Source organism: Arachis ipaensis, chromosome B04 (genome assembly GCF_000816755.2).
Source record: "Arachis ipaensis cultivar K30076 chromosome B04, Araip1.1, whole genome shotgun sequence".
In the NCBI taxonomy this organism is placed as follows: Eukaryota; Viridiplantae; Streptophyta; class Magnoliopsida; order Fabales; family Fabaceae; genus Arachis; species Arachis ipaensis.
In genome coordinates this window covers 19,491,799-19,505,351 of record NC_029788.2, presented here as the reverse complement: position 1 = coordinate 19,505,351, position 13,553 = coordinate 19,491,799, and the positions used below count along the sequence as shown (strand labels likewise).

General features: G+C 38.4%; 1 protein-coding gene across 1 annotated transcript; it reads left to right on the top strand.

Moving 5' to 3' along the window:
- On the top strand, positions 1,210–2,077 carry LOC110271454. The gene is made up of 2 exons (XM_021122379.1): positions 1,210–1,408; positions 1,534–2,077. Exons 1-2 carry the CDS (start codon positions 1,210–1,212, stop codon positions 1,995–1,997), a joined length of 663 nt encoding a protein of 220 aa, XP_020978038.1. The 3' UTR covers positions 1,998–2,077.

Below are 13,553 nucleotides of genomic sequence, written 5' to 3'. Positions count from 1 at the left end.
TTATATTTCTAAAGTATAAATGTTAAAGTAAATAGGCTTTTATTTAATTTCAAATTTTACAGAACATGTTTACCTTACTTTTATTATGTTTTGGTTAATTTTATCATTAAAAGTAGTTATTATAATATGCATTTCTGTTGTTCCTTTTTCTCCACAATCTCAAGAGAACATTTGTAGAAGCTCAAAAAAAAGCGTATGTTTGTCTCCGTGGTGGTGGAGGTTATGGTGGTGGCGGTGGTGGTGGTGGTGGCAGTGGAGGTAGACGGGCGAGGACAGCAAAGAGGAGAATGATGATGATGATTGTATTGTGGTCTAAAAATTTTATGTAAGATGATTTTAAAGCGTCTTTGAACATCGGGGATGATTTCTATAAGAAAAAAAGGTTGTGGACGATTTTGTTTTCGAACGTAGACATCGAGGACGAAAAAAGTACGTCTCCCTAACAAAAAGGTAACAGTAACAATAATCACTCACACAATTAAAATAAGTAATCTAATTTATCACCTGGCATAATAAATATGAAAGTATAAAGACCTACTTATTTATTTGTATTAAAAAACATATAATTTGTACAAACTAAAGGGTTTAGTGAAAACACAATAATAAACGTTATTAATTAAGCTAAACATATAATTAGAAAGTTTTGAATAACTTTTAATTAATAATAAAAAATATTTTCATTGGTTTTACATACTACGAAGTTTATACCCAGCCAATTTCGACAATAAATCAACCTTCAATAAATTATACATTAGCAATGTCGAAAAAATAAATAGCTAACACGTTACATTTCTTCATTCACGAACTGACATATATTGTCGATTATTAAGTTATAATTAACTTCTAATCTAATTTTTGGTATGTTAAATTTCAGTGATCAAAGTTATTAGATTATAAATATGATGGACCTAATTGATTTTTTGATTGAAACTAAGAAAAGTTGAGTTGTTAAATAATTTTAAATTTAAATCTGAGTAACAAAATAATACACTTCTTGATTTTACTATTTTTAAAAGAAAAAATACCGGGCCATATGGAGTGAATGTTACTATGAACTGAGTCAGCAGGGAACGTGAAAACCCTTAGCAATGAACAAGTCATATATATATATATGGGGAGCCCTACAAAGGTTCAGATCACACTCTTTGTGCTGCCACTAAACCTGTCATCGCGGTCCAACTTTCAGCAAGGGTAAACAATTTTCAAGGGATGTCCAACATCAACAATTTTCAAGGCGCTTACGAGGAGGCAGCATCCGTGGAGCACATCCGCGCCCTAATCGCAGACGCACGTGGCGACGGTCCGGCTCCGGTGTCTGTTGCTGATCGTATGTCACAACAGCGGTGGGCTTCCGAAAACCCAGACGAGGTGGCCAGGATCATAAGCAACACACGGAGAAATGGTCCAGGTATTGATTCTCACCTTTTTCACGCAGATTTGCTCTCATGTTTTTCGGTGACCACCACATAAGGACTGGCTCCCGGTTGTTACATTTCCGTTAACACTGTTAACTTTTTTTCCTCGTTTGCGTAGCCGACGAGATGATCCCAGATCGTGACTGGAGCAAGGTCGTAGGTTGGAGGAGCCGCCAAACAGCCTTAAGACAACTATGCAACGAGCTCTCTAGACCCGCTCCTTATTACCAGATCCAAACACGAGACTTCACTGTTGTGGGCATTGTTCACAGGTTCTTCATTTTGGTCCCTCTGGGCCGCCGTACCGGTGCCTTGTCTGCAGTTGGCAGATTCTCCACGGACCCTCACCTTGCTCGGGAGGATGCCGCGGCAGAGATGATCCGTGTCTTACTTGAGATATCCGGAAAGCATCTTGATGATTACAACTACGACCTACTAGACGAGGCCCTGTCAGTCAATTACGAACTACAATGGGAGATCGGGGCGGTGAAGTCAAGCTACAAGGAGCTAAAGTCTTCCTATAGGTACGTTCTCCGCTGTAACAACCCGGAGTTGGTTGACTCTGACTCGGACTCCTCTTAATAGTATCCTGACGAACGACTTCTGTCAAGAGTGCCTGCTAATACAACTAGGCAACCACCTGTTTTACGCATCCATGTCTGTATCCTTCATGAACTACGTCGACCGGCCCTTAAATCGTTCCCTGTATGTTGTTCTAGTTAAGGTGAAATTTTTTTCTTGTTTCTCTTTAATGTATTCTGTCCACTGCGAGGATCAACAAGTCAAGAGGGTTGTTTATTGATAGGGTTAAAATAATTTTGTCAACGTAATCTATTTCCCGAAATTCGGTTCCCAAAACTAGGTGTCCTCGCTAAGCGAAGAAATTTAGCCGAACGCGCGGACAACTTAAAAAGGATGACTAAACTGTAACTAAAAAACATAACCGCAGCCGACGTCCACTGAGAAAGTGCACCCACGCGATCATGTTCAAGTTACTGTAGGCGAAATGCTGAACTTGTTATGAAGTTACTAACTTACTGTCTTACATGGTAACCAATTACGCATGTTGCATGTCACCGGTACTCTGTTTAATTAGACAAGTATCCCAGCAGGATTTATATTAACCATTGGGTTGAACACCCCATATTGGTAAATTTATAACCACACCAAAGAGCAACGGCTGGGAGTAGGTTATACTGGGACGTTCATGAGTTAATAAAATAGTAACAAACGTTAACAATGACCTTCATTTCAAAAATAATATCACCTCCAATATGTTGTTTAGGGCGAGCCAACAAAAGAGTGTATGGAGTTTAACGTGCAGGAGTGTTTTTCACGTGCTATATGCCACGAATGTATAAAGGAGGACCAGCTAAAAAACTTGTTACAGTTCCTACAAGGCTTTACACAGAATACTTCCGTTTGTAATATAAACAACCAACCATACACGCAAGTTAATTGATGCAGATGTCCTATTCTGGAATCATGGGTAATGGAGCCTAATAAGAGGATGTTACAAATTTTGTCATAACCCCCATATCATAACAACAACCGCTAAGGATGAGCAAGTTCAACAAAGTACACCAGGAACAGACCATTATTTTGAGAGTCGCACATAGAAGTACGTATTAGCCAAAGGTTAATCAAATTTCACGGATGCTACAACGGATTAACATCCAACAATTCACATTGTGACCAAGGAACTTGAGAACAATCAGCTATCAGTAAAGTACTTCCGATACATTCAACCAAGACTAAACCGCTGAGTATGTAAACGTACTACATCGGGCAGACATCAGCATGGTTCCCAGGGTTAACGTCTCGAACGCTAGAACAGGACAGTCGGTAATGGCCAACCTAAATGTTTGTGGGTGTATAGTCAATTTAAGTTCTTTTTTCCTCCCTCCGTCTGCCCGGTGAATTCCGGCTCCAGAGTAGAAAATCCTGCGCTCCGACTTTATTCTCGTGCTTTCCTTTATGGGAGTCTGCTAGAACCCTGCTGGAAAAAATAATTCGATTATCAAAAACAAATGTTGGCACAATCTCTTAGCAACCTTACGAAGAAACACTAACAACAGTGAAAAAGCAAGACAAGAAAAGGCAAGGAGCCACAAAATGTTTGTAATGGGTTACCGACATCACCTGCTATCGGAGGTTGAAGGTATTCTTTAACCAAATTTCGGTCGTACCTGCCTAATGTCCCCCCTCCTACTCCTCCTCCTCGTGAAATTGGTTGAAACATTTGTTACTATCATAATTTTAACCCAGGAAAAAAATATGTGCAATAATGTGTTGACCAAGTGAAAATGCCTGCACTTGTATCCTTTCTACGACGTTGCATCCCAATTAATTCATAATAGGATAATCTTTACTGGAAGTAAACACTATTTAATAATGTTGAAATTAAGTTTGTCATGCAGTAACTCTGGAAAAGTAATTTACAGCGTCTAGCTGAAATGTTGGTTGAGCATGACTGTTTTAAAAGGAAGCTTCGAAAGGACTATCCGATCCGAGATCATTATGGGCGCTAAACACGGGAATGGAATAAAAGTAAAATGGATCAAAAAAGAGGCTGACAGCATTTGGTTGAAGGAAAGTTGGCTCAAGGTTTACGAGTTATTCGGGTCACACCATGCGTAGCTTTTGGTCGTTAGTATAAAGGTAGGTCTCACGTTAAATTCAGATTGATTCATTTGAGTGTTTCAGAGATTGATTATTGTAGTTTCAGAAGTTTTTCTAACTATCACCCCCAAATGAAACGGAAATTCATTTCCCACATGGTGGTAACGGCTAGGGAAACTAATCTAACTTGAATAATCAACGTCGGAGTCACTCGAACGGATCACCACAAATTTAAAGTCGGCTTCACCATCACACTTAACGCCAAATAAATACTCACGAGTTAACCACAATAACTCGATAACTCTGAACCCCCTTTCATTCAACCAAATACCATCAACTTCTTTCTTGCTCCATTTTACTTTTATACAATCACAGTATGGCACCTCAAAACATATCGGATCTCGGAAGTCCTTTCCGTTTTTAAGAAATAAAAAATCATGCTACCGAATGAAATCGGCCGACTGAAGTAAACTCCATAAACCCCAAAGAAAAAAATGAATATTTTATATTTTTCACAACAGCGGAATGAGGTTCATTTGAACGGTTTCAGAGCGATTATATTCTTTTTATATTTTAGAAGAAACCGTTAAATAGGCCTTTCCCCAGGTAAAAAGATTTACATTAACAATAACTGTGTGGACAACATAAATTATAATAATGCGCACCTATTCAGAAACCCGGATTTGCGAAGAAGGATCTCCATCAACAAACTTCGACGACGTGATTTACCTCAAATGCCTATTTCTGCTAGTCCGGAGGGGGAGCGAAGAAAGAAAACATGCGGCGGCGGCAGCGCAAGTTTTCACGGTGGAGTTGGGCACATCATCCACCGACAGCATCAACAAAAGCACACGAAGGGATGGGAACTTCACATCTCATCAGCCCCACTAAAACATAAGCATCGGAAGGCTCATACTGAATTGGAGTGCCGACATTAGCTAGCTGATAACAACTAAACCAATATACAGTTAATACACTACTCAAAGTACAAAATAAGTTATGATGTGTTATACAGTGGAAGTTTGACTACACACCTGCACATATTTGATTTAAGAAATCAGACCAAATCAATAAATTTACTGAATCAACTTCCTCATTAAAGGGTAACTTACGCACCCGCACGAATACGAACGCAAGGAGCAATATCCGTGTAAGATTCATGCATTCCTGTTACTCCTGAAAATGATAAATTCCTCCAGAAAAAATATCAACCAATATTTTTGAACTCAGTTTTCAATGTCATGTTGACGAAGTTTAACTTAGTGCGTGTAGCCGACTCCGGAGGACTTTCCTTTTTCACTAAAAAATGGGAAGGAATATCAAACCCAATTTCGTTGGAGCTACCAACTGGTGATGGAATAAAAGTGAAACGGAGCAAGAAAGATGATAGTATTTGGTTGAATGAAGGTTGGAACACAGTTCCTGAATTCCTAGGACTAAAACATGGATATTTTGTGGTCATTAAGTATAATGCTGAATCTAAATTCAAATTCACGATAATCCTTTTGATTGATTCAGAGATTGACTAATCAAGTTTCAGAGGTTTTCCTAACGACCACCCCCATATGAATCGGAAAATCATTTCCCACATGCTACTGGTCGTCATGAAAACTTATGAAACTCGAAAAACCAGTCACCGAATCAATCGGATGGATGACCACGAATTTAGAATAGATTTACCACTACACAAAAAGACAACAAAATACCCAAGTCTTAGCGCTAAGAAATCAACAACTCTTTACCAACTTTCATTCAATCAAACACAAGCATCTATTTTGTTCATCCGTTTAACATTTTTTTCCGTCGTCGGCTGGTACCTCCAACGATATCCGGCTAAAAAATCGTTTCCAATTTTCTTGGGAAAATTTAATTCACATTACATGTTGTCGTCGGCGACACGAACTAAATTAACTGTTACCAACCGCAAAAACTATTATGCTGTGTTCCCTCTAAAAAATATTGTATTCTATCTTCTAACGGGACTGATTCAAACTCAGACGCACTTCTGGGTAATCGTGTCCACCTCTATCAATACTTGCTTTGTACAACGCCATACGAAAAAAAAATATTTACATTCGTAATAACAATATGTCAACCAACATTCATTTTTCATGACCATAGTCCAGCCAGCAAGCAAATTACTCACATTAAAGGTTACCTGTATCCATTGTAGTTTGGTAACAACTCCTAAACGGGCCATTCCAATAACACCACGACTCCCCACTACCTTATTTCTCGGAATCGACATTGAATCATCAACATAATCTGAAATCACAGACATACACAACATGTATGAAACACTGAATAACGGCATTCATCAGGGCAATTATATACATTAACAACCATGCTGCAACAAGATCATATGAAATGCACAACCTAACACAATGACATTACAGTTTAATCAATAAACCAGCAATAACTTACCATCAAAAGCACAATCAAATATCTTTGATTTACCAAGACACAACCCATCCTGTGACACACTACATGGAGTTAGGGTATTCATCATCCACGACCCGTGACCACAACCTCCTTGGCTCATCCTCATTTGTGCTTCTCTGTGAAAGGTTCGGTCGAAATTACCCTAGCCGATTGGACAGCTGCCCAGCAGGACCCAATCCCCTTCTCCTCCTCCGGTTACCATCAACCCGCCGCACACAGTGTCCTCCTTCCATGTCTGCCCCCACTCAACCATTGCGTCTCTTACCTCTGACTCGTTAACGGCGGCGTCATGATTCGATTCCTTCACCCCAAACCCCAACACGTCTCTCCATCAGCGGCATCTGGCCACCAGAGATCTTCCCGAGATGTTGACGCCGCGCCTCCATCTTGTGCCGCCTTGAAGACCCGCTCAAGATGGCAACCACCAGATCGCTGTGAGCCCACTCTGATCCGACGAATCCGGGGGATACAAGAACACGTCGCCGTTTGGGTTTCTATGCGCAAACCCTAAAGCGAACAACGTTGAATACGATCAGCTCATGTATAGAACCCTCTGTAGGTGTTGATATAGTGCTGTTGGGTGGGGAGATACAGAATCTTATCTACATAGGATAGGGATTTTGTGGCTCTGGTTCTCTTCTTCCAGATCCTCCTCTTGCTTTCTATGCTTTGGACTGACCGAAAGATAGTCGATGAGCCCCATTACAAAATCAATAATCCTACGCCAGGCAATGGCCCAACTACGTTAAAGAACTTTGGCACCCTAGAGACCAAAACCAAAAAAATAAATCAAAGGCCCAGCCCATCTGTCACCACATAGCTTTCCTCTATCAGCCGGCTCCTCTTTCAACATCACTGGCAGCCAAGCTTGCAGAGCTCTCTGCCAAGCCTGTTCCCCAAATCCACCGGCCTATCCAGATGTCAACATCCCCTTTAATCTGTACCCCTGAATCTGTACCATATAATTGGCCTATCAAAAGACATATGCACTGTTCAAGCATTCATTCAGAAAATAAAAAGTATTGTCACCACATCAAAATAATTAAACTAATTTCAAGGATGAATTCGAAATTCATGTATTTCTTGTTCTTTTGTAATTAAATCATTTTTCATTTAAGAGAGGTGATGGATTCATAGGACATTCATAGCTTTAAGACATGGACACTTAAACACTAATGATCATATAGTAAAGACACAAACATAATTAAACATGAAGCATAGTAAACGAAAAACAGGAAAATAAGAACAAGGAGATTAAGGAATGGGTCCACCTTAGTGAGGGTGACGTCTTCCTCTTCTTGAAGAACCAATGGTGCTCTTGAGCTCCTCTATGTCTCTTCCTTGTCTTTGTTGCTCCTCCCTCATAGCTCTTTGATCTTCTCTAATCTTATAGAGAATGATGGAGTGCTCTTGGTGTTCCATCCTTAGTTGTCCCATGTGGGAACTTAATTCTCCTAGGGAGGTGTTGATTTGCTCCTAATAGTTTTGTGGAGGAAAGTGCATCCCTTGAGGCATCTCAGGGATTTCTTGATGAGGGAATTCCTCATGCTCTTGTTGAGGTCCATGAGTAGGCTCTCTTGATGTGCAATCAAATGCTCTACTACTGAGCTATAGACCATTGAGATGAATCTCTCCATCTCTCATGACTCGGAGGTAGAAGCTTTTGCCTTCCTTCTTTCTAGAGGTTTCTCCAGCCTAAGGTGCCATAAATGGTTATGGAAAAACAAAAAGCAATGCTTTTACCACACCAAACTTAAAAAGTTTGCTCGTCCTCGAGCAAAAGAAGAAAGAGGGGGGGTAGGAGGATCCTGTTGGGTCCACAGATCCAAAGGGGTCAAGGACTTAGCATCCCTGCTCCAATTAGGCGTGCAAAACGCCCTCTGTATGCAATACTGGCGTTTAACGCCAGACTGCTGCCTGTTTCTGGCGTTTAACGCCAGGTTGATGCTTATTTCTGGCGTTAAACGCCAGACTGCTGCCTGTTTCTGGCGTTAAACACCAGACAGATGCTTGTTTCTGGCGTTTAAACGCCAGAATGCTCTTCCTCCAGGGTGTGCTATTTTTAATGCTGTTTTTTATTCTGTTTTTGATTTTTCAGTAGTTTTTGTGACTTCACATGATCATCAACCTAAAGAAAACATAAAATAGCAATGGAAAATAAATAGATATAATTAAATAACATTGGGTTGCCTCCCAAAAAGCGCTTCTTTAATGTCAATAGCTTGACAGTGAGCTCTCATGGAGCCTCACAGATGTTCAAAGCATTGTTGGGACCTCCCAACACCAAACTTAGAGTTTGGTTGTGGCCTCCCAACACCAAACTTAGAGTTTGGTTGTGGCCTCCCAACACCAAACTTAAAGTTTGGTTGTGGCCTCTCAACACCAAACTTAAAGTTTGACTGTGGGGGCTTTGGTTGACTCTGCAATGAGAGAAGCTTTTCATGCTTACTCTCCATGGTTACAGAAGGAGATCCTTGAGTTTTAAACACAAGGTAGTCCTCATTCAGTTGAAGGACCAACTCTCCTCTGTCCACATCAATCACAGCTTTTGCTGTGGCTAGGAAGGGTCTTCCAAGGATGATGGATTCATCCTCATCCTTCCCAGTGTCTAGGATTATGAAATCAGCAGGGATGTAAAGGCCTTCAACCTTTACTAACACGTCCTCTACTTGTCCATAAGCCTGTTTTCTTGAGTTGTTTGCCATCTCTAATGAGATTCTGGCAGCTTGCACCTCAAAGATCCCAAGTTTCTCCATTACAGAGAGTGGTATTCAGTTTATTCCTGACCCTAGGTCACACAAAGCCTTCTCAAAGGTCATGGTGCCTATGTTACAGGGAATTAGGAATTTACCAAGATCCTGTTTCTTTTGAGGTAATTTCTGCCTATCCAATACATTTAGTTCATTGGTGAGCAAGGGAGGTTCATCTTCCCAAGTCTCATTACCAAATAATTTGGCATTCAGCTTCATGATTACACCAAGGTATTTAGCAACTTGCTCTTCAGTAATGTCTTCATCCTCTTCAGAGGATGAATACTCATCAGAGCTCATGAAAGGCAAAATGAGGTTCAATAGAATCTCTATAGTCTCTAGATGAGCCTTAGATTCCTTTAGTTCCTCAAAGGGAAACTCCTTATTGGTCACTGAGCGTTCCAGGAGGTCTTCCTTACTAGGATTCACGTCCTCCTCCTCCTCTCTGGGTTCGGCCACACCAAGTAAGGTAATGGCCTTGCACTCTCTTTTTGGATTCTCTTCTGTATTGCTTGGGAGAGTACTAGGAGGAGTTTCAGTGACTCTTTTACTCAACTGGCCCACCTGTGCCTCCAAATTTCTAATGGAGGACCTTGTTTCATTCATGAAACTTAGAGTGGCCTTAGATAGATTAGAGACTATATTTGCTAAGATAGATGGATTCTGCTCAGAATTCTCTGTCTGTTGCTGAGTGGATGATGGAAAAGGCTTGCTATTGCTAAACCTGTTTCTTCCACCATTATTAAAGCCTTGTTGAGGCTTTTGTTGATCCTTCCATGAGAAATTTGGATGATTTCTCCATGAGGGATTATAGGTGTTTCCATAGGATTCACCCATGTAATTCACCTCTGCTATTGCAGGGTTCTCAGGATCATAAGCTTCTTCTTCAGAAGATGCCTCTTTAGTACTGTTGGATGCAGCTTGCAATCCATTCAGACTCTGAGAAATCATATTGACTTGCTGAGTCAATATTTTGTTCTGAGCCAATATGGCATTCAGAGCATCAATTTCAAGAACTCCCTTCCTCTGAGGCGTCCTATTACTCACAGGATTCCTTTCAGAAGTGTACATGAATTGGTTATTTGCAACCATGTCAATGAGTTCTTGAGCTTTTGCAGGCGTTTTCTTTAGATAAATGGATCCACCTGCAGAATGGTCCAATGACATCTTTGATAATTCAGATAGACCATCATAGAATATATCCAGGATGGTCCATTCTGAAAGCATGTCAGAAGGACACTTTTTGGTCAGTTGCTTATATCTCTCCCAAGCTTCATAAAGGGATTCTCCTTCTTTTTGTTTGAAGGTTTGAACATCCACTCTAAGCTTGCTAAGCTTTTGAGGAGGAAAGAACTTGGCTAAGAAAGTCGTGACCAGCTTATCCCAAGAGTTCAGGCTATCTTTAGGTTGAGAGTCCAACCATATTCTAGCTCTGTCTCTTACAGCAAATGGGAAAAGCATAAGCCTGTAGACCTCGGGATCAACCCCATTGGTCTTAACGATATCACATATTTGCAGGAATTCAGTTAAGAACTGAAAAGGATCTTCTGATGGAAGTCCGTGAAACTTGCAGTTCTGTTGCATCAGAGAAACTAATTGAGACTTTAGCTCAAAATTGTTTGCTCCAATGGCAGGGATTGAGATGCTTCTTCCATGTAAATTGGAATTTGGTGCAGTAAAATCACCAAGCATCTTCCTTGTATTGTTATTATTTTTGGCCATGTCTCCTTCTTTTTCGAAAATTTCTGTCATATTTTCGCCAGAGAGTTGTGCTTTAGCTTCCCTTGGCTTCCTCTTCAGAGTCCTTTCAGGTTCAGGATCAGCTTCAACAAGAATGTTCTTATCCTTGTTCCTGCTCATATGAAAAAGAAGAGAACACAAAAGAAAATATGGAATCCTCTATGTCATAGTATAGAGATTCCTTATATGAGTATAAGAAGAGAAGAATAGAAGAAGGAAAAGATAAAAATTCGAACATAGAGGAGAAGAGTGGTTTCGAATTTTTGAGTAGAAGAGAAGTGTTAGTAGATAAATAAATAATTAGAAGGAGATGAGAGAGGGAAGAATTCGAAAATTAATTAAAATAAAATAAAATATTTTTGTTTTTAATTTAAAATTAAAGTTAAACTTTGAAAATTGTAAAAAAAATGAAATTAAATTAAATTAGAATTGAAAATAATTAGTTAATTAAAAGAATATTGAAAAAGAGGAAGGTGATTTTCGAAAATTAGAGAGAGAGAGAGAGAATTAGTTAGGTAGTTTTGAAAAAGATAAGAATCAAACAAGATAAGATTAATTGAAAAAGATTTGAAAATCAAATTTTGAAAAGATAAGAAGTTAGAAGAGATTTTGAAATTGATTTTGAAAAAGATGTGATTGAAATTTATTTTGAAAAAAGATTTGAAAAAGAAATTTAAAAAGATTTGATTTTAAAAAATTAAAGTTGATTACTTGACTAACAAGAAACAAAAAGATATGATTTTAAATTTTAAAGATTGAACCTTTCTTACTAGGCAAGTAACAAACTTAAAATTTTTGAATCAATCACATTAATTGTTAGCATTAATTTTGAAAATATGAAATAGAAATAAGAAAAAGATTTTGAAAATAAATTTTGAAAATTTCGAAATTATGACAGAAAAAATGAAAAAGATTTGATTTTTGAAAAAGATTTGAAAAAGATAGAATTTTTAAATTGAAAATTTGATTTGACTCATAAGAAACAATTAAATTTAAAAACCTTTTGACTAAATCAAACCAATTTTTGAAAATTTATGAGAATAAGAAAAGGGAAAGATATTTTTTATTTTTGAATTTTTAATGAAGAAAGAGAAAAACATCAAAAAGACCTAATGCATGAAAATTTTGGATCAAAACAAATGATGCATGCAAGAACACTATGAATGTCAAGATGAACACCAAGAACACTTTGAATATCAAGATGAACATCAAGACTTATTTTTGAAAATTTTTAAGAAAAGAAGAACATGCAAGACACCAAACTTAGAAATTTTTAATTTTTAGACACTATGAATCCAAGAATGCATATGAAAAAAAAGATGCAACACACAACAAAAAAAATATGAAGATCAAACAAGAGGATTCATCAAGAACAACTTGAAGGTCATGAAGAACATATGATGAATTTTCGAAAAATGCAAGAAAGTTTGAAAAATATGCAATTGACACCAAACTTACAATTTGACACAAGACTCAAACAAGAAACACAAAATTATTTTTGGTTTTATGATTTTATTAAAAAAAATTTTTGGTATTTTTCGAAAATTAATTTGAAAAAAGAAAAATAAGGATTTCAAGATTTTTAATGAGAATTCCAGGAATCATGCCATGTTAGTCTAAAGCTCCAGTTCAGGAATTAGACATGGCTTACTAGCCAGCCAAGCTTTCAGTGAAAGCTCCGGTCCAAAACACTAGACATGGCCAATGGCCAGCCAAGCTTCAGCAGAACATTACATACAACAGCTAATTTGCTGGAAAAGACAAAGAAGCTCTTCTCTTGAGATAGTTGAAACCTCGGTCCAAAAGATTAGACATGGCTTAACAGCCAGCCAGGATTTAACCTATCTCATGAGATTCTAGAATTCCTTCTTAAAAATTCTGAAGAACATAGAGTAATTTATTTTTTGAAGAAATATATTTTATATTTTTTTTTGTATATTTCGAAAATAAGAAAAAAAAAAGCTTAAAATTAAAATACAATTACCTAATCTGAGCAACAAGATGAACTGTCAGTTGTCCAAACTCGAACAATCCCCGGCAACGGCGCCAAAAACTTGGTGCACGAAATCGTGATCGTTCATTCCTTGGTAACGGCGCTAAAAACTTAATACGCACATTCATAATCTTAGTTCTTTGTCACAACTTCGCACAACTAACCAGCAAGTGCACTGGGTCGTCCAAATAATAAACCTTATGTGAGTAAGGGTCGATCCCACGGAGATTGTCGGCTTGAAGCAAGCTATGGTCACCTTGTAAATCTCAGTCGGGCGGATTCAAATGGTTATGGTGAATTGATAATTAAAATATAAATAAAATATAAAATAAAGATAGAGATACTTATGTAATTCATTGGTGAGAATTTCAGATAAGCGTATAGAGATGCTTTTGTTCCTTCTGAATTTCTGCTTTCCTACTGCTTTCATCCAATCCTTCATACTCCTTTCCATGGCAAGCTTTATGTAGGACATCACCGTTGTCAATGGCTACATCCCGTCCTCTCAATGAAAATGGTCCAAAATGCGCTGTCACCGCACGACTAATCATCTGTCGGTTCTCGATCATACTGGAATAGGATTCAGTAATC